At 38.2% G+C, this 23,525-nt stretch overlaps 1 protein-coding gene across 4 annotated transcripts in view; it reads left to right on the top strand.

Moving 5' to 3' along the window:
• TBC1D14 (TBC1 domain family member 14) overlaps positions 1-23,525 on the top strand; it is a 75,561-nt gene that overhangs the window by 41,884 nt on the left and 10,152 nt on the right. For 3 of the 4 annotated variants that reach the window (XM_072861900.1, XM_072861903.1, XM_072861902.1), the window contains 9 exons: positions 1,405-1,523; positions 4,198-4,280; positions 6,434-6,551; positions 8,149-8,255; positions 9,169-9,249; positions 10,669-10,763; positions 11,818-11,889; positions 13,241-13,369; positions 16,247-16,356. In XM_072861900.1, coding sequence (XP_072718001.1) covers positions 1,405-1,523; positions 4,198-4,280; positions 6,434-6,551; positions 8,149-8,255; positions 9,169-9,249; positions 10,669-10,763; positions 11,818-11,889; positions 13,241-13,369; positions 16,247-16,356 — 914 coding nt within the window. The remainder of the gene's footprint in view (positions 1-1,404; positions 1,524-4,197; positions 4,281-6,433; positions 6,552-8,148; positions 8,256-9,168; positions 9,250-10,668; positions 10,764-11,817; positions 11,890-13,240; positions 13,370-16,246; positions 16,357-23,525) is intronic. The other variant, XM_072861901.1, reaches the window with a different exon arrangement.

Raw genomic sequence — 23,525 nt, 5'->3', positions numbered from 1 at the left:
AGTCCATGGCTGGAACACTGTTCATAGTGGCCATTTATAATGGTTAGTTTTCACAGTATAGTTTCCTTTTTTTTTTTAATTTTAATAGAAATGGTATAAACAAGCTACACATGAAAGCAGATGGTTTTTGGAAGTGGCAAAATTCATTATGAAGTTGAATGTGAAAGTATCTGTAATACAGATTTGGTTTTTCTGTAGGACTGTTTGACCGTGTTTGTTGTTTGTGTATCACTGATACTTTGAATACTTAATATTTGCTATAGTATTTCAAGCTTTGGAGTAAATGGGAGTTGTATAAAGGTTGTTTCATCCCATTAGGTCATGGTTTTGGTACATTTTCTTCCAAAACAGTGTTTGTAGGAAAAATAAAAATAGGATGTAATGCCAAGTCCTCTAATGTGGATCATAGTGATACAGTAATTAAGAGTGGAAGGACCTCTGAGGACCTAACTCCCCTCTCAGAGCAGTCTGCTTAGACCAGGTTCCCAGCATCCACCTGAGCTTTGAATGCCTTCAAGGTGGGCGGTTCCACCACATCTCAGGAACTTGTCCCAGTGTTTGACTACCTTCCTAGTGATTCCCCCCCAACCAGAATTCCCCTTGTAGCAGTTTGTGCCTGTTGTCTTCATGTTCTCTATGCAGGTGCCTCAGAGACTCGTACTCAGCCTTCACCATCCTATTATTGCTGTCTGCCAAAGCTCCCTACGAAGCCTTCTCCTCTGAAGGCTGAACAAGCCCAGTTCTCTCAGCCTCTCTTCGTGTGTCACTTGCTCCAGACCCTGTCGTCTTTGCTAGTCTTGCTCTGGTATTTCAGTGCCTACATTACGAACACAAGTGAATACATATGCTCTCCTATGATTTAGGATTGTTGTACTTCAAGGTGTCATAACAAGTGTGGGCTTTCTGTCCAACCATGATTTTAATCTTTTTTTCTTGCCATCGTTGAACTGTTGCATCTGAAAATAGCTTGGGTAGGAGAAATCTCACTATGAGATTTAATTAGGACAAGGAGCTTGTGGTCATTTTTGTCTTCAGTTTCAAAACCACATAAATCAAACCAAAAATATTTTAAATAGGTCTTATTTTATACCTCAGATAGTATCTGCTGTTTATAAGCCCATTCTTAGCAGTACTTTGTAAAAGCAGGCTGCCAGTCAGAGGAACTTAAGATGTTTCTACAAATAGAAGAAATGGAAAAAACATCAAAACTCACTCCTGAACATAAGTTTTAACATTGTTTTCAATTCTGAGGTTGCTCTAGTTGGAAAGCTTTAAAGGGACTGCAGTTGGGCAGAGATGTGAAAACATTATCTTGAAGACTTTTGTAGACCCTGTTTAAATTCTCATGTGCATCATCTTGGTGTTCTCCACTCTTTTAACTTGCCCTGTCTTTTGCTTGTCTAGGAATATGAAGAAAAAACTGGACGAGCTCACAGACCACTCTCTCCTAAACAGAATGTGAGGAAGAATCTTGATTTTGAACCACTCTCCACTACAGCACTTATTTTAGAGGACAGACCAGCGTAAGTTTTGGGAAGTACCACAGTGAGGGCCCCTTTAAAATTAGGCTAGCAAAGCTTTTCTTACTGTTTGTATTTGATTACTCTAACTTAAACAGATGATTTAAAATTTAAAGAAGAATTTTTTTTCAGGCTAGCGAATATGAAAGTGGGATGATAATGAGAAAAAGTATTCAAACAAAAGTAACCTTATTTTATAACAACAGCAATAGCTTTGTATGAAAGGAGGTAATTAGGAGAGCAGAGCTCTAGTTTTGAGTAATTCTAGCTTCTAAACATGAATAAGGGATTTTTATTTTCCCTGAGAGAACATAAGCATAAAAATGAAGCTGGTATATGCTAAAGAAACTGAGAAGCAAGGATACAGTGTCCTGTTTACACAGAGAAAGACCACACCTCCATATATAATGAAACAATATAATGATTGTTCTGCAGTGGGTTCAGCATCACATTTTAAAGGTTGTCAAGTACTTGATAAGTTGTTTCATGCTTCTGTTACTGCAAGGAGATTCTTGCATATGCGGACTAACTCTGTAATGATTTACAGGCAGCTGCTCTACCATGGTTTGCTCCTGAATTTCACAAATTCAGTCGTGCTTAGTCACTTTATGAATGGTACCCAGCTTTACAGTCGTGGCGTCTGCATTTTTCATATAGCTGTGCATTGGTGTAAAGAACTGGCATAACATAGGTCTGTGTTTTCATCAACAAATCTGTATGAAGAATGCTCATATCAAAGTCATCTAGTTGTAGGGTCATTTAAGACACTTTTTGGCTTGACTGGTAGACTATGTGACAAGACTTCTTGGAACATCTAGAACAATGTAACAGTGATTATGTGTTACAGCAGGTTTTATTGTGTACAGCCAGAAACAATACATACTAGCTTATTCGTTGTATTTAAAACCTGTCTGTTAAAAATAATTCTTTATGTGAGATAATCTGAGAAGTACAGAGTTCAGATAGATTGAATTAGTGATACATTACAGCATAACATTCAGATTTTGCTTTCTTTCCTACTGTTGATAGACTGAGGAACTCCTAGCAGAAAAGGTATTTTTAAGATTCTAGACAGTTGAATCATCTTTTCTTTTGTCTAATAGGGAAAACTGCTCTGGACAGCTGTGCTGTCCTCTGATGAATCTTTCTAAAGGATCTTTTTTAATTGTTTATTTACAGTTGGCATACTATTTTTTTTTTTACCTGTTAGGCTTTAAGTAATTTCTTTTTGATTTCCTATGACGAAAAGATTTAAGACTTCTGGAAGAAAAATGCAGTGAGATTTTTTTCTGAAATGGCTGCTCTTGATTTTGCACTCACTTGTAGGGTTTAGGTAAAACTTTCTAGGAAAAATCAATAAATATTCCATAGTCCCTCTAGGTTTAACTGGAAAAATCTTAATAGATACTAAGCATCATCTCACATGTATGATGATGTTGTTAAGAGATAGGAGAAGTAATTTAAGTGGTGGAATTTAAGATAGCAGAATTTGCATTGTTTCATCTGGTTTTCCTTTCCAAACTTTCTCTAACTTACTCCATTTCTAAAGACTTGGATTTAAAAAGATGCTGGTCAATTTACATAAATGAAACTGGAAAAGAGTAGATTGTTCTCTGTGGTTAACAATGACACCAATGTGAAAATACACTTTTCTTGTTCTTGTAACAATCTTGATTTAAAAAAATATTCATAGGCATGTATCACATGGCTATGTATACTTTGCAGGTAATATGATTATGTAAATAGTAAAGCATACTACTATTAATGGTGGCTGTTGATGGCTAGCAGCTGCCTTATGTGTGCCACCTTACAGGAATGTGAAAGTGAATTTTTGCATATCTTTTTTTATTAACCAAAGATACAAACTGTCCTAGGAATACAATACAGTGTTCTACAATACAGAAGAACAAAATACTTAGTCATTTCCTGTCCTGATGGTTTGGTGATCCTGTAGTTGTATGAGATGCATAGTGGTTATGTTAATTACAAATATGGTTAGCTTAAAGTTAATGTGGTCTGACATACGAGCATGTGTATTTGTATGGCAGAGATGTTTCCAGTCCAGGCTTTAATCACAAATCAAAATGGCTGTGTTGACATTGATAAACAGAGAATACAGAGGATGACTCCAGTGCTGCTTGTTGCTGTAGAAGTGAGGGGGAAGAGTTAAGCCTTTAAAATAGAAATGGGGTCTCAGAGGGCAGAGGGGAAAACGAAGCTGATGTAGGGAGTCATTACTGCATGGGTAAAGAAAATTGTGGATGTAACTCTTAAATGAGGTGCACAGTAAGAGAGAGTATGGTCTTGTATCTTATCTGTAGAGATCAGTTTAAATCAAAACTACCAGCTTGGTGTACCAGTATATTCCCTTTATTTATGAAGATCGGCCTGTGGGTTCACTTGGTTTAATAATAAAAATGCTGAAATTACCGAACATAAGGAAATTACTCAGCAAATTTTGTGTATAAAAGTAGTCGTAGCTGGTCAGTGTTCTTTCCTTCTCTTCTGCTGAGTCTGGCAAAAAAAAATTTCTTTCAAGGATCTGTTGCTCTACTCTTTGATTGAATATTTTGACAAGAAGCAGTATATGCTTCTCTTTTAGAAGTGTCTAGAATTTTCTTTAGACAGGCTTGCCAAATTTAAATGCTGATTATTATTATTATTTTTTAAATTTAAGGAACCTCCCTGCAAAACCAGCAGAAGAAGCTCAGAAACACAGACAACAGTACGAAGAAATGGTGGTTCAAGCAAAAAAAAGAGGTGATGGAATTTCTTGTCTTCAGAGGAGAGAAGTAATGTTAAGGGGTATTTCTAAACCTGAAATACACTTGTGTCAGTCTGTTGCTCTGTAACATGAGAGATCTGTACCGCCCCTCAAAGAAGAATCAATCCAAAGAAGAGAGAGGGACAACGGTAGTTTCATTAAAAAGCCCCATGCCAAGCTGGAAAATAAAACAATCCTAGAATCCAGCAGGAAATAATTTTCTAGTTTGTAACTCTTAAATAATTGAGTTGCATCTGTTTGTGGGTTTAAAAAACTTCCTAACATACTGAAGTAGATTTTCAGTCAAATTAGTGAAGACTAGACTTATTTAGATAACTACAGGATATTTGATAGTTTCACGTTGGGAACAACGTGTTGAGGCTGTGGTACATAAATACATAATTTTACACATAGGAAAATGTACGTAGTTATATTCATTTGATAATCTGTCTCACACTTAAAGTTTACAGCTTTCCCAAGGTTTTGTTCATAATTTCTTGTCTGACATTGTTCACAGAAGTGTCTCAGCAACACTGTACTGTGCACATCGGGTAGAGCTGACACTTTTGGTTTCCTTCTGCTGATATTTTTGACTGTCTGGGTTTTCTAATAAAAATAAGCATTGCAATAATAAGAAATTTGGACTTGTGGAAGTTTTGTGTCCAGTGAGAACTGCTGGAAATATTTTTTTTCCATCTGGCCAGACCCCTGAGCCATATGAAACAGTGGGAAGGTGATAGGAACACAGGACTTGCTTGCTTTCTGCAGTTGACATGTTAGAAAAAGTATCCTCTTGTGATTTTGAACATCATACACCTACCAGTGAAGTTCTAACTTCATGTGACTCCCATGTTAGCATATCCACTTAATGTCTAGTAGTCCAAAGGAGTTTCTCTGCTCTTTCTTCGCATGTAGGATAGATGGTTTGGGAGAAATGGGATGATGCTCAGGTTAGGCAATGGGGCAGGTCCTTCTGCTGTCTTCACTGGACTGGAGTATGTCATTCTGTCCAGATAAATACCCTGACAAACCCATTTTCCCAAAAGCCACCCCAGATGAACAACTTTGGAGAGTGATGTATCGTGTAGAGGTCAGGAAATCAAAGAGCGTAAACACCCTCTTTTTGTTTAGGGAAAAATTCAAAGCCTGCATTTAGGCAGGCTTACAAAGATCTCGTATCAAAGCTGAAAATACTAGGAGGCAGTTGGTATGGGTCTGCTCAGGCACAGCTTCTGTTGGGCTTTAAAATGGACCCATCAGGTTGTGTGTGTTCATTCCAAAGACCTTGGTCATGGTACTGTTGTTCTTCAGTTAGTTTTGCTTGCCAGGTCAGCACCTTCCTATGTTGTAGACAGTGTCTGTGTGCACGCACAGGTCCTGTATTTCCACTGTGCTGCTATGAAGAGTGTCTGCCTACATTTGTTAAATTGCATGTCTAACAAATTTGCCTGTGGAAAAAATAGTAGTTGATGATGCAAGAAGAAATACTGAGTGATAATGCAAAAATGTAAAATATATTTAAACTAAACATGAACAATGTTTTATTTTTAATGAACTGAAAGGGTTCCAGTGTGTGTGTGTATATATATATCTATTTCTATATCTTTGTGATGCATGACTCTTAGATTAACCATACGCTAAGTAGCATCAGAAGTGTGGCACTTGTGATTTCCTGACAGTATATCTACATCATAATTTACAAAGACCAATGCATAAGAGTGGAAACAAAATACAAAATTTGTATTATTTTAGCCTGTATATTTGAGTCTGCCATAAAAAAGGGGTGGGGCTTTATTGGGAAATACTCTGACCTGAACTACTAGGTGGGGCTGTTGGCTGTCAGGGATGCTAATTCAAAGTTACTAATGTGGTTAGATTTGAAGGGTCGAAGGAGCCATATATTATCCAACTCCCTTTTTCCCATCCATCGAAAATGAGCCTTATGCATAGTTCCATTTTTTTCTTCATTCACATTTGGCATCACTGCTTAGCTTGCTGTATGTCTGGGAAATTTTTAGAATTTCAACAGTCCACTGTACATTTAGGTGAATATAGTGTGTTTTTACATGGCTATAGAGCCATGAATAGCTGACTCTGAATATTTGGTTTCTGGTTTTATTAACTTAAAAAGGAAATTGCTTTTCTGCAGAGCTTAAAGAAGCCCAGAAGAGAAAGAAACAACTGGAAGAACGCTGTAAACTGGAAGACAGCATCGGCAGTGCTGTTTTAACTTGGAACAATGAAATCTTGCCCAACTGGGAAACTATGTAAGACAGTATGTTATACTGACTTTTAATTAAAATTGCTGAGTCTGTATCCTGAAGAGAAGTTACAAAGTTAGCAAGTATAATTTTAAATGGTCTTGAAAGCTTTTGTTTGAAAGTCGCTTTTGGGACAGCTACAAAGAAAATGAGCAACATATGTTTCATTATTTCTACAAGGTGGCTGGAAGTGATGCAGTTCTTATTATTGTCTTTAATGGGAGTTCAGGATATTCAGAAACTGTGAAACACTGAGAAGTGATCTGTGGTAGAGAATGTAAAAGCAGAAAGCATAATGCTTGAACACCATGCATGTATCAGAAATGATCTTTCCTTGACTACTTGAGCCGTTGATGTTATAATATCAGATGTAGATTGAAGTACGTGTATGGTGTTATGAAGCCTCTTTAATTACAGAGTGGTATACCTGCTGGGATAATCAAGTGATGGAAAAGAGAAGTAGGGAAAAAGTTATTTTAAAAAAATATTAAGTGCTAAAAGATTTGCTACAAAGACACAGCACAGACAATTGGTAAGCTACCTTCACTGTCTGGTTTTTCATGGATTTTGCTAGTCATCTTAAAAAAACAGCCCCCACATGAATATAACCACAGCCACAACAAAAACCAACCTCCACAGCACTCACAATTGCAATTTGCTTAATCATGGAATTCAGTTGTCCTGAGCATATATGTTAAAAATATGGATGGAATTTGTTGGAAAATGCATTTCTGGAGAACTGAAGTAATAAATTAAGTATAAGCAAATTGCAGATTTACAGGTCTGTTTTTAGTATTCAAAAATGCATCTGTTATGGCTGCTGTTAAAATAAGAACACCTTTTCCTATATTGGTTTATAAATCCAGAAGTTCCCCTATTTTACACTAGTGAATAGAAATTAACTATTTTACATTTTAGTTCAGAATCTGCTTTTAGATAAACGGATTGCTGTGGTTTTTGTCACTACCACAAACTTTCATTGGTGCTTAGGTGCTATTCTGTTCCTTCTTCTGGGCTCTCAGATTGATGAACATCAGCTGCAGCCATTTCAAAGCCTGTGTTCTGTTAAAATGTCTTTTGTGCTGCCACCTAAAAGTTGTTACTTGTTACATCTTCCTGCATTTTTCTGGAGGGTTAGAGAGGCAAAGCTGGGTGGGAAACTGCACGTCTCATTTGCACAGCAGGGTGATGGCAGAGGGGAGAGGGTGGACTTCCATAACTTGTTTCTGTATTTAATTTTACATGGAGATTTAAGTCTGTCCAGTCTTTAGCATAGGCAGTGGCATAGGTACGGATTGAATTTTTGTTTGTTTTTTTTTTTTGTCCCCTGTGATTCTTGCTGGTCAAGTGTGGTTGCAGATTACGGATATTGTGATTGCAGTGCTTTTGTGAAAATAAGCTATTAACTTGGAAGGAAGTAAGCTTTCCTTTACAGTTCAAAGCAAAATAGTGCTAAAGAATGGGTATGTGCAAACCGTGTTTTACTTCTTGGCCTGTTGATGTTCACTTTGGTTTGGATCCCTTCAGCAGTGGTAGGAGGACACAATCACAATTCAGCTGGCAATGAAATATTTCTTCAAATAATCCGTTTTATTTTAAACAGGTGTTGTTCCCGTAAAGTTCGAGAGCTATGGTGGCAGGGCATCCCACCGAGTGTGAGAGGCAAAGTCTGGAGCTTGGCAATTGGCAACGAGTTAAACATCACCCACGGTGAGACGGTTGTTTTGTCTACATTGTCTTACAAAGAGAAATAGTAAGGGGACAGCCATGTATTTGTTATGGTGTATCAGAACCTGAGGTGTGGCTGTGAGGAGAGGTTATCTAGTTATGCTTTTTTGTGGTGCTTTGTATTTTTGAACAAAACAGGTCAATGTCTTTTAAACTTGTAACTGCTCTAGGACTGCTGCTGTGAATTGTTTCTGATTATTGCTGTCACTGTGTCTGGCTTTGATGTTAGATGGAGATGGTCAGAATTAATGACTCAAGCTTTTTTTTTTCTTTTTGAAACTTAGAATTGTTGTTAATTTTGTAATGCCTATGAGGATGTATATAACATGCTTCCTTTGATTCAGAGCAAGACATTAGGTTTGTGAGAGATTAAAAGACCCTTGGGAAAAATTGTACTTTTGTGTGTGTGTTTGTGAAAATAGAAATAGTCTGCTACTTTGGAGTGCAGAAAAACACAGCTCTGAAAGACTAACGTATGTAACTAATTCCAACATGGAAATGTGGTAGACTGCCTGTACTCCTCCTGTACTGTACTGCTTTTCTGTGCTTGGCTGAGTTACCCTGGGTGTAGTTCTTACATTGAATTTTCTAGACTTATCCCAATTAACCATTCAGACTATTATTTTGAACACCAGTCCTCTGCAAGAAAAGTAAATGCTTGAACATAAAATGCAACTTATGCCTAGATTGCCTTTCCTTTTCACTTAATCTTAAGTTATAGGTCAGTGGTACAAGTCTTTCAGAACCATAACCTACTTAGAAATTCAACTGCTGTGTTAGAGATACTGTTACTTGTAATGACTGGGGCAGCATTGCTCATATGGTAGGTAGTCAGTCCCTGACAGTGGACATGAGCATATACAAATAGTGGACTTGATTTTCTCTGTTTTTCCAGAACTGTATGATATTTGCTTGGCTCGTGCCAAAGAGAAATGGCGATCGCTTAGCACAGGAGGGGCTGAAATAGAATGCGAAGGTAAGCCTTTCATGAAGGATTTATGCTGTGTTACAAAACAAGAGATTTTGTAAAATTGTTCCTTAAAATGAAATCACAGGTTTTAAACAAAAAATTTCAGCTGTAAAGATGTCTCTGGTAAAAAGAAAGCTTCTTTTTGTGGAAGGAAGAAACAGCTGTAATCTTTCTTCTCAATGAAACTCTAGTCTCTTATGAAACACACTTGTTCATTTTCTTTTTTTATAAACTATCTCTAGGTATAGTTCTTATTTGATGCTAGTTTGAAGGAAAACTAGGAACGTTTGGGGATTATAATTTGAATTGCAACACTAAAATACTTTTCTGTGCCTGTAGTTTTGGAACTGAAACTGAAATTATAGCAGAAAATTGCATTTTAGTACCCTATTGCAACTTGGAGCCCATCTCTTGGGTGTGTTTCAGAGAGCAGCAATGTATTTTTGCAGATGAAGTGGTTTGAGATTTACTAATTGATTGGAAGAGTTGTCTGGTTTTGAGAGAGTATAAAACTACATGCAGATGCTTGAAATTGCCTTTGGTAAGTAATTATGCTGAGCAGAAAAAGGACAACATACATACCATTATTTATCAACAGAAAAATATTTTTGATTGGAAATCCCCTACTTTGTTCTCTTAAGATTGTCTGCATGTTAAATAAGATGACATCTAGCATGTTTCCAGCTTCCTCTTGAACTTTATTTTCTGGACTGTATATGCTCATGTGATTGGTGTAAGCATTGGCTAGTGACAACTCTTGTTTTTTGATTGCTCAATAAGTAGCAGTAGGTAATTCCCAACTATACTTACCAGAATAGACAACATACAAATAAAACTTTTTAATATCTGAAAGAAAACTAATACTTTAGAAGTCTGCTTTGTGTGAGATCTGTTTCAGTTATGGAGAATGTATTGCAGTGTCCATGATCTTTAACAACACATACAAAGAGTAAGTAAACATGATTTTGGAAGGAGAGCTGACAGTAGTAGAGATAGGTGGCATCCATCAAATGCTTCTGCTTTAGGACTTCTCCCTCCCACCACAACATTTCCACAGAGGCAGCTATTTCAGGAGCCACTGGGAAGCCTTACTTAGGGTGAGGGCTCAAAGGTTAACAGGCTTGTGTCTGTCTAACAATTTGTCAGCGGAGACCAGTGAAGTGCCAGGCCTGCTTTGTCCTGCGTCTTTCCTCCCATCACTTTGAAACATATTGAGGGTCAATGTGCGCTGTAGGGTTGCTTTGAGTCAGGACATACTTGTTTCTTAGCCTGTGTGCTGAATTCAGAGAATTGTCCCGTCTGTACCTGTATTCCCTAGCATTCGCATCAAAATAAATGAACTGTGCAAAAGCTAACCCTTACTGGGGGGGGGGGGAAAGTGTACACTGATCGATGTAATAAATGCAGTAACTTTGGCTTTTGTAGACGCTGGATTTTCTGCAGCTGACAGAGAAGCAAGCTTGGAGTTAATAAAACTGGATATCTCAAGAACATTTCCTAACCTCTGTATATTCCAGCAAGTAAGCAATGTTAACTTTTGTCTTGACTTCCCAGAGTAATTGTTTACATAATCTTGCCTGTCCCTTGGTTGAAACAGCCCATTGAGTTCAAATCTGAAAGAGTAGACATCTTGAGAGGAAAAGTTCCTAAAGATTTCGGAAAACTATAAATAATCTAGAAAAGAGTAACCTCAAGGTACTATACATTTGGAAGAGGCAAAAAGCCAATCTGTTGGCTAATCATCATGATTCATCTAGCCCAGTTCATGCTGGTTTCTGTCTGGTGAAGTGCAGGTGAGTGTTTCCAAGTCAGTGAATCAACACTGCTGGGTTGCAAATACATGGTGAGAGAGAGCAGAGCTCAAGCAAGCAAGATTTGGTGGCCTTTTTTTTTGTTGTTGTTGCATGCAAGACCAAATTAACTTGTATGTTTTTGGTGTGCTTTAAAGACTCATTTTAACCAGATATTTTGTCCTTCTATACACAAATTTCAGCAGTCCTATAAAAAGTTTAGATTGTGATAAGTCAACATTTTTGGGTGAAAAACTTTTCCCTTTGGAAATTCTCAACCAGTTACAGTACTTAGTGTAAGATATGGCAGCTGCTAATAGTCAACGGTGTGAAATTCTTTTTAGCTGTATATGTCATTCTTGATATGCTCTGTGTGTGTTACGGCATAGTGTTGTTGTTTTTAAGTATTTTCTTCATGGTTGAATTCTGCCTCTAGTCTAACAGACAATTAAGTAGTTCTCATTAGTGTTCTGCTTTCTTGGCAGTATTGTCAAAGTGCTGCTAAGCTATAAGAAATCTCTTAGGTTTACGTTCCTCTTGTGTAAGGATTTAATATGTAATTGATGTATTGGATGAACTGTATGCATTTGTAATAAATGTGGTATGGAGGGCTGTTTCATGCTTTTAAAGCCAAAATTATTTTTAAAGACTTGGGGCTGTTTAAAGCTGCATAGGGAAATAATGTGTCCTTCATGAGAAATAATAGATACTGTCTGTAGCACTGAAGGGTTTTTAACACTTGTTATAAACTCAGATGTATTGTCTTGTTTTTGTTAAATTATAGGGTGGTCCTTACCATGACACGTTGCACAGTATTTTAGGAGCCTATACTTGTTACAGACCTGATGTAGGCTATGTAAGTGAAGAAAATTTTTTTGGGGGGTGAGGAGGGAGAACCAATGGGGGGGAGGATTGTGTTAATCACTCCTTTGTAGACCAGTATTAAATTATTTTGTGAATACTTGGGGGGTTTCTGTGTGCTTTCTTTTATTCCAATACATGCTTGAGAAGTGTATATAATGGTTCTGTTGCTAGATTTAAGCTTTTTAACAGGTTAAATAATTGGAAAACTTAAAAATACATATTTGTAGTGCTTGAAAATTGGAGTCAAAAGAGATGTAGTTAAATTGGTCCTTTGAAGTACTTACTGTTCTTAATGGCAGTCTTACTGAGACTATTCTGTTGAGTATCTTACTCCTCTTGATATGCATTTCTATGCATTAGCACTGTGAGCTTCTGGAACAGTCTTCAAAGCAATGCCCACCAAGGCTACGTGAGCTCCGTCAAAGCATTTGAAGTAGTGATTATGAGAGGACTGAGTGGATTTCAGATACTTCATTTAGTCTTTTTTCCCAGAGCAGGGATATATATAGGACCTTATTCTTTATTTGGGAGCAGTTGTTCTAGAGAAGGCAAATGTGGAAAGATAACGTTCCTGTTCTGTGAGTAGCCTGTGATGCTTGGCAAAAAGCTGCTGAACGTGACTGCTGGGAAACTAGAAAAAGGGCAGATCAGGTGGTATGCTTCATTTGGCATGGAACCTGTTGTGTTGGGAAGGAACTTGTTCCTCAGGTTTGCGGGAAGAACTGTCACACCTTGGTCCATGTCACTCTGCAGTGGCGGTGTTACACCCTCTGAGTGAGCAAGCATTGCCTGGATTCAGCGCTGATTCCATAGCATACTTTTTAGAATAATGCAACAACATCATGAGCTTATGGTAAATGAAACATGAGCTTAATCTTCAAATGCAATGTGGTGCTTGTCAAATGAGTCATTGCAGTTGTCTGTAACTGCTGGTAATTAATTGAAAAAGGAAAGAACAGGCTTTGTCTCTAGTGTCCTAGTCGAGCTTTCCACAAATAAGGGTATATATGACCCATCCCTAGGAGAATTGCTTCAAAACAGATTATTCTTCAAAAAAAAAAATCTTTATTCTGCATATTTGAAAGTGCTGTCATCCTAGCCTGTTTTAGGAGTTTTACTTAGAGTCTTTGAAAGGAGGCAACATGGGGATCATTAGCTTCCATGCTCTGAACATTCAATACCAAAGCGTCACGTGGGTTAAAAAATCCTGCCTTTCTGAACATTTCGCAAAATTCAGCAACTCAGCGAGTGCATTAAACACTAGTGATTATGAGGACAAAATGAGGCAGTGTTTGCGGAAGAATACAGTTATTGCGGAACAGTAACACTTCTCCTTTCTTCAGGTACAGGGCATGTCGTTCATAGCAGCTGTATTGATCTTGAACTTGGATACTGCAGATGCCTTCATTGCTTTTTCTAACCTTTTAAATAAACCCTGTCAGATGGCGTTTTTCCGTGTGGACCATGGCCTTGTAAGTATGCAAGAAAACTGTAATCTACATGTTGTACATACATGTAGGGAAAGTTTAAAAAAAAATTGATGGGCTCAGTAGCTTGGAAAGTATGTTGGAGTTTATTTTAAAGCAACGCACTTGATAAAAAAAAAAGCAACGCACGTGCACACCCCCTCAAAAAAACCCCAAACCAAAACCCACCCCACTAACCTTTTTGAACAGGTAGGTGAGTGAAATTGTTCAGCTGCTATTTTATGATGCTCAAAGAATAGTTATGAGAATATTATTGTAGGTGTTTTTCAAATTGAGTACTGTAGTTGAAAGCTGAAAACACCTTAATATTAGAAGAAGTGTCTTGAAGGTGCTTTTTATCCCAAACTAATAGGTTGCTAAAAATAGTCTGTTGCAGGGAGAGCCAGGTTTCCCATCTCTTATTGTAGCAGCTGTGTTTGAAAAGGAGCCTGGGGGAATCAGATGAGCAGACCCCTCCAATTTTCAGTGGAGCTGGTTGCCTGATTCTCTAAAATTTCTTGTTAGCATGTACACTGGGCTACTTGTGTACCATAGCAAAATAAGACACATCTCCTGAAATGTGTTTTTAATTTACTTTAAAAGTATTTTTTTGTAAAATGTATGGCATTCTGTATTTCTTTCTCATGTATTTACCTTTTAACACTATGAAAATAGGATCAGCTTCTCAAGAGTTCAAATGGGAGAAATAAAGCAAGGGAATGGATGACATCAACAACAATCACTTGTGTTGCTTAAGCAGTAGGACACTAGGGATCCTATCAGTATTTCCTGCTGGAAAAGCAGTATGTAATTCCCTGTTGCAGCCCCTGAATCTCATCAGTTGTAAGTGCCCATGGGGGGATGTACCACAGCGCAGATGGCATTGCTGGAAGCAGTATCAGTCCATCTCCATTACTGTGCTTGGAAAAAGAAGACATGCTCATGCATTCACTGTGTAAATATGGTTATTGTGAAGATGATTTTGGAATTAAATTTACTAGAATAAGATAATTTTTTTTTTTTTTAGCTGAAACGGTGGGTTTTGGTATGCTCTTGGGTAGTGCTGTTTAGTTCTGTTAGCCTGGCTAAATAGAGGCTACATGATAAATGAATGCTTACAGAAGAGTAGAGGTGGTGATACATGAAAGAATATTAACATATCGTGAAATTAAAAAGCCATGATTCACACCACAAGGAAAACTTTGTACCTAATATTTCAAACAAAGTAGTGAGACATAAAGTGAGACAGTTTTGGCTTCCTGTGGTTAATATACTGATCTGCTTTCTGCCCTCATCTTTTTGTGTCAGTTTTACAACTTAATAACCAAATGCTGGTTATTTAAATTATTTTTTTTGTCTTACCGTATAATAAATTAAAAAAAATAAAACCAGCATAAGTTAGTTGTGGAAATGATAGTAATTTATACCAATTTATCTTGATTTCTTTTGTTGGTTAGTTTTATTAAACCAGAATTGGTTTTAATTACTACTAAGTAAATGTCTTGTTGAATGTTGATTTGATCAAGATAAATACCTGAACTGCTATTGCATTTCTAATAGAGCTGCCTGCATTACTATCAATAGATGTGATTGTAGCAGTTATGTATAAAATCCCTTCTCTAAAGTACTTTTGAAATGCTTTAGTAGAACTCTCTTACTGTGGTGCTAGCATGTAAACAGACCATTTTGGAAGTAGGACTGTGACTGATGGTTCAGAGATTTTACATAACTTTGTATGGCTGTTTCTGTAGAATACAGCCATCTTTGGCTTTTAAGCCTTATACTCTGACTTACTACCAGACTCAGTTTTTTATTTGCTGCTGTTAATGAAGGTAATCCACCATCTGTCACTTCATTCAGATGAAAAATTTATGTAAGGACATTTAAAAAAAACTGGGAAACAAATCTGTCATCCTTTAAAAGGATTTCAGACAAAAGGCTCCTCTTTTCCTTTTACTGTCATGGTGTTTTGGGGAGAAGCATGCTGATACAACTCTTGCTTTGAAGTAATCACAGCAATTCTTTATTGCTTTTATTGGGATATTGTAATTAAAATTATTGAATCATTCAAGGACTTGGCTTAAATTTTCTTCCTATAGTATTAAGAGGACAGGACCGGGGGGGAGGTGAGGAGCTAAAAAGCCTTTTGTCTTTATCTCTTAGTTGGATTGGAAGGTTTTTCCATGCCCTCCATTATGAAATTTCACCTAAATACTCAAATTTTAAAGTAACATGAAAGTCTTCATGTTAAAAGGAGTACAGTTCAGGGGTTATGGTATCAGATGGGCATTACAATCTGTTTCTCTTGCATAGGTGTTTTGTCTTGATCTTTGGCTTTTCTGTGTGAACTTTGTCTCTCCCTCTTTGCAATAGAAATGCTATTATCTCATTTTAAAACGTATGGTTTAAAAGAAGCTTTGGTATTAGAACATGGTTTATGATGGGAGCCAACTGGATGCTTCACTCTTGCTGTAGACTGTTAAATTATTTTAGTTCTGTATTTCATTTTATAATTCATTGGGTCTTGGATTTTATTCAGTGTAATATTAAATTACTGCCACAAGCATAAAGCACCATTCTGTTATCATAATTATTTTGAGAAATCAGCAAATAACTTCTCTCCTGCTGGTATTTTTCTTTCCAAAGGAAACTGGCCAAGACCCAAAACAATAATTATATTGTTTAGTACGAGAGCAGTATATAGAGTGGATCTTAAACTCTATGTGCTTGCAGATGCTGTCCTTTATGTAAATGTTTAGCTCTTTATTGTATCATGTAATTCACACAGTCCTGTTTTTGAAGAGCATTAATCCAACAATGGATAATACATTTAAGCCTATTAATACAGCTAACTGCTTTTTTCTCCCCATTGTATTTTCCTAGATGTTGACTTACTTTGCCGCATTTGAGGTATTCTTTGAAGAAAATCTACCAAAGTTATTCGCTCACTTCAAAAAAAATAACTTAACTCCAGACATCTATCTTATTGATTGGTAAGACATTGAAAGTATAATTAATGTGCATACTAGCGTATAGCTCCATGTCAGTATTCATGACAGAAGCTGGAGTGCTCTTACCTCGTTTAGTATTCTTTTAAGATAAAGGCTTTATCTTTTGTTCAGTCCTTGAGTTTGTCAATCCAAATCATTCCCACATACTTCTGTGATATTTAACATTTGCCTAACCTTTATTGTATTTCTGTTGAGTTCGAAGCTTATTTTGAAATACAGCTGTATAGCACTGTTTATCCATATTTAGTGCATATTTGGATTGATCTTCTGAGAAAATCTATTAGTTTTTCTACTTTATGTGCAGATGTGTACCAGGGGTGTATATCCAGACAGCATTGCTAGTCTTGCATTTGAAAGTTATAGTTTGTCCTCTTGCACAGAACAGGAAAAGAGTAGTTAAAACATAGTGTTTCTACCCGTACAACAAAAAGCTAGAAGCTACAGAAGAGCAAACACCTAGGCTATGGCTCCTGGGCAGTATCTCATTCATATGTTAGGTGGTCCCAGATCCTGTTTAGAGTATCCCAGTACAGGTTGTTTAAAAACTGATCTTGACACAGTCTAGTTGAATTGCTAAAGGGCATTAGCATGTTTTTAATTACTGCAGCTATTCCACTTAGCAGATAGGCAATTACAATCTTTTAATTTGGTGAAACTGCCTTCCTTTTTATTTCTAGTGTAATTAGAACCTTTTTCCTTAGAGAGGAAAAAAGACAAGGATCTTCTTTGCACTCCTGCCAAATTTCAGTGTGGTATAAGGCACTCCAAATTGAGTATTTGCATTTGTGCCTATCAGGCTTTGGTTTGGGGCAGTTAAAATGTCTCTTCTCAGCATGACTTTGTTGCCAATTTCAGGATGATATGAAATCTTTTTTGTGAAACATTGATTTGCCCTTAAATAGTTGACAACTTCTCCTGTTCTCGGGTATCCGACTAAATACCTTCAGTAAAAGATGGAATTCCCAGCAGTGACAGCATTTTTTTCTGAGATGAATAAGTTTTTATTTTGGAAAACATTTGTACTGTTAATGCAATTCTACCTGAACCAAGCTCTTGATACCCTGGTGATCTTCAAGACCTAGTTGTTAGCACTGAACATGTTCCTGATCCATTGGACAGAAATCCATTTAAAGTAATTCAGTCCAACAGCTAGAAGTCTGAATACGTGAGTTTTCTTAGGATCATAGAATTGCTGGGGCATTGGAAGGGACCTCTGGAGGTCATCTACTCTAAACCCACTGCTCGAAGCAGGGTCAACTGGAGCAGGTTGCTCAGGAGCTTGTCCAGTCGGGTTTTGAATATCTCCAAGGATGGAGACTCCACAGCCTCTCTAGGCAACCTGTTCCAGTGTTCAACCACCATCAAGTAAACAAGTTTTTTATTTTCTTATGTTTAAATGGAATTTCCTGTATTTCAATTTTTGCCCATTGACTCTTGTCCTTTCACTGGATACAACTGAGAAGAGTCTGGCTCTGTCTTCTTTATGCCCCCCCATCAGGTATTTTTACACATTTAGGTCTGAGCCATCTCTTCTCCCGGCTAAACAGTCCCAGCTTTCTCAGCCTCTCCCTGTGTATCAGGTGCTCCAAGCCTTTAATCATATTCATGGCAAGCTGGACTTGCTCCAGCATCATATCCATGTCTCTCTCGTACTGGGAAGCCCAGAGCTGGCTCACCAGTGCTCAGTAGATGGATGACCTGCCTTGGTCTGCCAGCAGTGCTGTTCCTAATACAGCCCAGGAGTTTGCGGACATTCTTTCCTGCAGAAGCATGTTGCTGGCCAACATTCAACTTGTTGTCCACCAAGGCCTCCATGTCCTTTTCTGTAAAGCTGCTTTGCAGCCTGTTGGCTTCCCACGTGTATTGGTGCCTGGACTTATTTCCTTCCCAGGTGGAGGACTGGGTATTTCCCTTTGTTGAACTTCACGAAACTCATGTTGGCTCATTTCTCCATTGTCTTAAGGTCCCTGTGGAGTGGCGTATCAACCACTCTTCCCAGTTTTGTATCACCTGCAAATTTGCTGAGGGTACAGTCTGACCCATCATCTAAGTCCTTAATGAAGGTGTTTAAAAGTATTGGATGAGTATCAAACCCTGGAGTACTCTACCAGTGGATTGGCTTGAAGCTTATTTCATGCCGCTAATGACAACCTGAGTTTGGCACTTCCTGACAGTTTTCAGTCCACCTCACTGTCCGTTTATCTAGTCCATACTTCATCAGTTCATCAACAAGGATTTTATGGGATACAGTGTTGAAAGCCTTGCTAACGTCAAGATAAACAACGTCCATTGCTCTCCCCTCATCCACCAAGCCAGTCATCTCATTGTAGAAGGCTGTCAGGCGTGATTTTGCTTTCATAAATCCATACTTCTCCCAATCACCTTTTTGCCCATCATATGTTTTGAAATGATCTCCAGGAATTTTTCTTCCATTACGTTCCCAGGGATGATGGTGAGGCTGACCAGCCTGTAGTTCCCTGAATCCTACTTCCTGAAGACAGGAATGACATTTGTTTTCTTCTAGTCCTCAGGAACCTCCCCTGATCACTGGGACCTTTCAAAGATAATTGAGAGTGGCCTCACAATCACACTAGACAGTTTCCTCAGCACTCGTGTGTGTCTCACAAGGTCCCATGCACTTGTATATGCCCCGTTTGTTTAAATGTTCCCTAATGTGATCCTCCTTGTACTAGGCTTTTCCACTAGTCTGGAGGACCTGGGATTCTGGAAGGTAAGTCTTCTCAGTAAAGGCTGAGATGAAGAAGGCAGTGAGTACCACAGCATTCTGCATGTACTTTGTCACCAGGTTTCCTGCCCTATTCTGCAGCGGGCTTGTGTTTCCCCGACTCTTTTTTTCTGCTGATGTACCTGTGGAAAGCCCTTCTCGTTGTCCTTAACAGCCAGTGCCAGATTCAACTCCAGATGGGCTCTGGCTTTCCTAGCCCCTTCTCTGCATACTCAGACAATGTCTTTGTATTTCTCCAGGGTCATCTGCCCCTCCTTCAGCCTCTTGTATGCTTCCTCTTTATATTTGAGTTTTGTTAGGAAGTTCTTGTTCATTCATACAGGCCTCCTGCTGCCTTTGCTTGAGTTCCTTGATTTTCATGTGCCTCTTGCACAGAGGATAGTGTGACATGGGCTTTGTTTGACTTGGCTTTTACACTGGGATTATATTTTAATGCAGCATTAGAGTAGAGGAATGAGGGGATGCGTAATGGATAGGCTCATTTCTCCCAATATTTGATGGGAGAAATACCATCGGAAGGATTTTTATGACTGAAGGCTGAGAATATTAAACTGAACTAGATCTATGCACAGAGCAGGAAGATGCTAGAAAAAATACTGGAATGGGATAGAAGGGAAGGAAGAGGGCAGAGGCTGGTATGTTCAATGATAAGTGGAAAGATGTTGAAATTATGTTGCCTCAGACAATGTTGTGAAAAGCCTGTGTGTGGAGGAAGCAATTGAATAAAAGGGATATCAGAATAGAAAGACTGTAAACGTGCTGGAGAATAACTGGATAGACAACATTAAAATCACCAGGTTATCATCTTTTTAATGCATTACTAGTTTAATATGATGCTGTCGTAAATAAGGTGATTTTTTTTTACGTAGGAGAGACTAAAACCGAGTGTCTTCATGGTGCAGGCATGTTAATACCACTCTGTTGTCTAACTTTGAGCTTCACATTGTAAAGAAGAAATCCTGAGGAACAACAGCAGAAACTGGAGATTTAGAAAAAGACTGTTTTGACGGAAGGTTGAAGCTTTGCATTCCCCTCAGCAATTTTGCTTTGGTAGACTAGTCTTTATTGTATTTTCTTGAGTAAACATTTATGTGATCAGTTGCTCTCTCTGAGCACATCTATATGTTAAATTAGAAAAAAAAAAAAACTTAAGACCAAAGAACTGAAGTGTTGAAGTCCGAGTGTGTGGGGCACGTCAGACCCCCCCCTTTTATTCTTTCTGTGGGTATTGTTATGAGCACTTGAAAGAAACTTCTGTCAGGAGTGCTTGTGGATGGTGCTTCTCAAGGTCTTTGTATGAATGGACTGACAACCCTTAGCATTTCTTGCTGACTACCTGCATCCATATTAAAGCCGTTTATTTTAATCCCAAGGACAATTCACTGTGTTCCTCCCCATCCCTAGAGTCTCACAACACTATGATTTTGCACAGGAATGTAGGCTAGTTGAGGTGGTCCTGCCCAATCCTGTATTAAACTTTTTTCACACTTGTCTGGAGCTAGACAGCTTGTCCCACTGTCTTCAATTTTGTTAGACAGTGGAGTTGGTATTTAACTGCGTAAGATTTAGATATATTTAAATATATATGTGTGTGTGTGCATGTGTATGTAAGTATATGTATACGTATGTGTGTGTGCATACATATATATACTTTCTACTTTAGAATACTTTGATCCTATAGGAAGCAGATTTAGGTATTTTGGTTGGTTTGTTTGTTTGTTTTTCTTTTAAATGGCCACTGGAAACTTAGCAAATTGGACTTTGTATGTGCTGTCCTTCTATTACTTCCAGGAAGCAATATAGAAAAGGTGTAAGGAAAAGTCTGTGTTCTCACAAGTGAGTAACTATTAAAGCTAAGGACTTTGGAAAATGTTTTTTGTAAGGTTGCCTGTGGCTCATGGCTGACAGTGAATTTGCTGTAGTACAGATATTGTTCCATTAAAAACAGAACTTTTCTGGAAAGATAAGAATGCGGTTTCACTGTGTTAAAAGTCAGGGAAGAATATGGTATAGTGTTGCTCTGAATAGACAGACCTTGTGGTTGTAGGTAAAAAATCTCTATGAAACAGACTTGCTCTAACAACATTGCTTTTATTTAAATGCACATTTGTTCTGAGCTCCAAAGGGATGCCTGCTGCTATTCCGGTGGCTGGCATGGTTACTGTGCAGGCATGTGTGCAGTAAATCTCAGTTGGTGCCAGCTCTGAGAGGGCTTGAGTAGCCAGTGCTGCACAGACCAGTTGCTGGGAAACCCTCCTGCTCCTGCCGCAATTACAGTGGAATCAACTAGTCTCCTTTGTGCTGCTTCCTGTAAGCAGTGCCACGGGGAGCGGCAGTAAAATTGCAATGCTTAAATCATTTGTTGAAGGGATACGTTCCAAGAAAAAGAAATGCTGTACATATAGATGGGCCCAGCTATGCAGGTCATGCAATGCTGCTTTGGGTTTTCTTGGGGCTGGTAGAGGATTTAGGGAGGGGAGCCCCCCTGCCAGTTCAGTTCCACCACCGCCTTCTGTGATGAGAAACACCAAGGACTTAAAAATTTAATTAAAAGGTACAGTGGCATGATTATCAGTGGATACCTGCCAGAAGTAAGGCATCTCTTTTAAAAAGGACCCATGTGCTTCAAGCCCAAACTCCAACTGATAAATCTCACAGTAAGAATTCAAAAGTTAGACAGGTTTTTACTATTTTTGAAGAATACAAAGGCAATTGAGTGTGAGAGGGGTGTGAAGAGCAATGTACAGTTGGGCTCACAGAGAACGGGGGGAAATGGTGTGTCTGAATAGCCCAGTTTTGGCGCCTCGGCTCTCAGCTGATATACCACAGGCTCTTGTGAGCAGAGCAGAATGTGGATTTGCAAAGGACACGTGCTGTCTGTTTATGGCCTGCTGCTGCTATACAAACACCTCTCTATTCCTACTCAGAAAAACAATTTTGGCAATAATTATAGCCAAGAGCTTTGTTTGTACTGTTGGATTGATCAGTGGTTCTTCAGTATTATGTTGACTGTGATTGTGCTCCGTGAACAGTAACTTTCTATTGACGCCATTTGCTTGTTATGATAAAGGTTCAAGCCACTTTGTGTGGACGTTTGTAGTGGGCACTTCCAGTAAAGTATTTATAAGCTTGCTATCCGTTACATTAAAAAAAACATAGTCCATGTCATGCCAGTAACTCCACCCCCCAAAAAAATTAAGCTTAAGGTGATGCTTTAAATGGATGCCTTCTTTTCAAAGAAAAAATGGACTGTAATTCTGTCCAAAGGTTTCTGGTGACATCCTGATTTTTTGAATTGGAGTTGTTACCGAACTCCAAAAGATCACCGTCTTCAGCCCAATTTACAGTGTGCTCATTCTTATGTCACTGCAGGTTAGGGTGGAATCAAGTGAAATATTGCACTGCTGTGTAGTACTCTTAGGTGAGAGAGCAGGGTTTTTTGGGTGCTTCTGACTGGTTGGAAATTGCTCAGAATCTCACACAGTATTTGTATTCTGTTGATGCATTTTACAATGCAGTCAGATTTGCTGAGTGCTAAGAAGTTGCTCTGTTGCAGTCGGTATTGTATAGTACATAACATTTAAGTTTTTCTTTTCCTAATAAGGAACAAAGTAAATATGTCCACTTTTCTTCAACTGTAATGATTTTAAAATTGTACTAAATAAACTGTTACCAACAAGCTTATTGCAAGAACTGTAAAGGTGCTAATGAGAACAGAGATGCCATTATACAATAAAGTAATGCGTGAACACTTAGAAAGATGCAATCTTTGTCTCAAAGCAGATGTGGTTGAAATTGATACAAAGTATAACAACTAAAAACTAGTACCAGGATGAAGGAGGAGGGATCCAAGAATAAGTTTAAAAGGTGAATTAGTTCATCAGTTTCCACAACTGAACTCAGAAGTTGCAGGAATATTTTTGTGCTGTTACAGACATGGGAAAAGAATGTGTAGTGCAAGAATATGAGATCTGATTTGCATCAGCGTTGTTGTGCATGAGTTGTCAATCCAAAATTTAGCATACCCGTCTTCGTCACTGTTGCTAACAATATCTTATGAAGACTTTTTAATTAAAAAATAAAAGAGGGGGGGAAAAAAAAAGAAGGAACAAAGAGAAGAAAACATGGAGCCTATGATTATCATGGTAGTGGTGCTTTGCTTTCTTGATAACATTATGGTCATATGCTTTCCCTGTGAGTAGCAAACCAGCCAGGATTTCATACATCTACCTCAAAGTACACTTTCATCATAAGCAGGGCTGGGAGGAGCAAGAGCATCTGGTACTTTGCTTTTTTTCCCCTCTTCCAAACAGATAGTGGCCAGTAGCCTGCATTGACATTACTCTGACACCGGACGTCTCTGTGCTAGTTAGCTGTGTTGTCTGCACCTGGGACCTCTAGTGCG

This window comes from Ciconia boyciana, chromosome 5, assembly GCF_034638445.1.
Source record: "Ciconia boyciana chromosome 5, ASM3463844v1, whole genome shotgun sequence".
NCBI classification, from domain to species: domain Eukaryota; kingdom Metazoa; phylum Chordata; class Aves; order Ciconiiformes; family Ciconiidae; genus Ciconia; species Ciconia boyciana.
The sequence above is the reverse complement of the archived record's forward strand: the minus strand, read 5'-3'. Positions and strand labels throughout refer to the sequence as shown.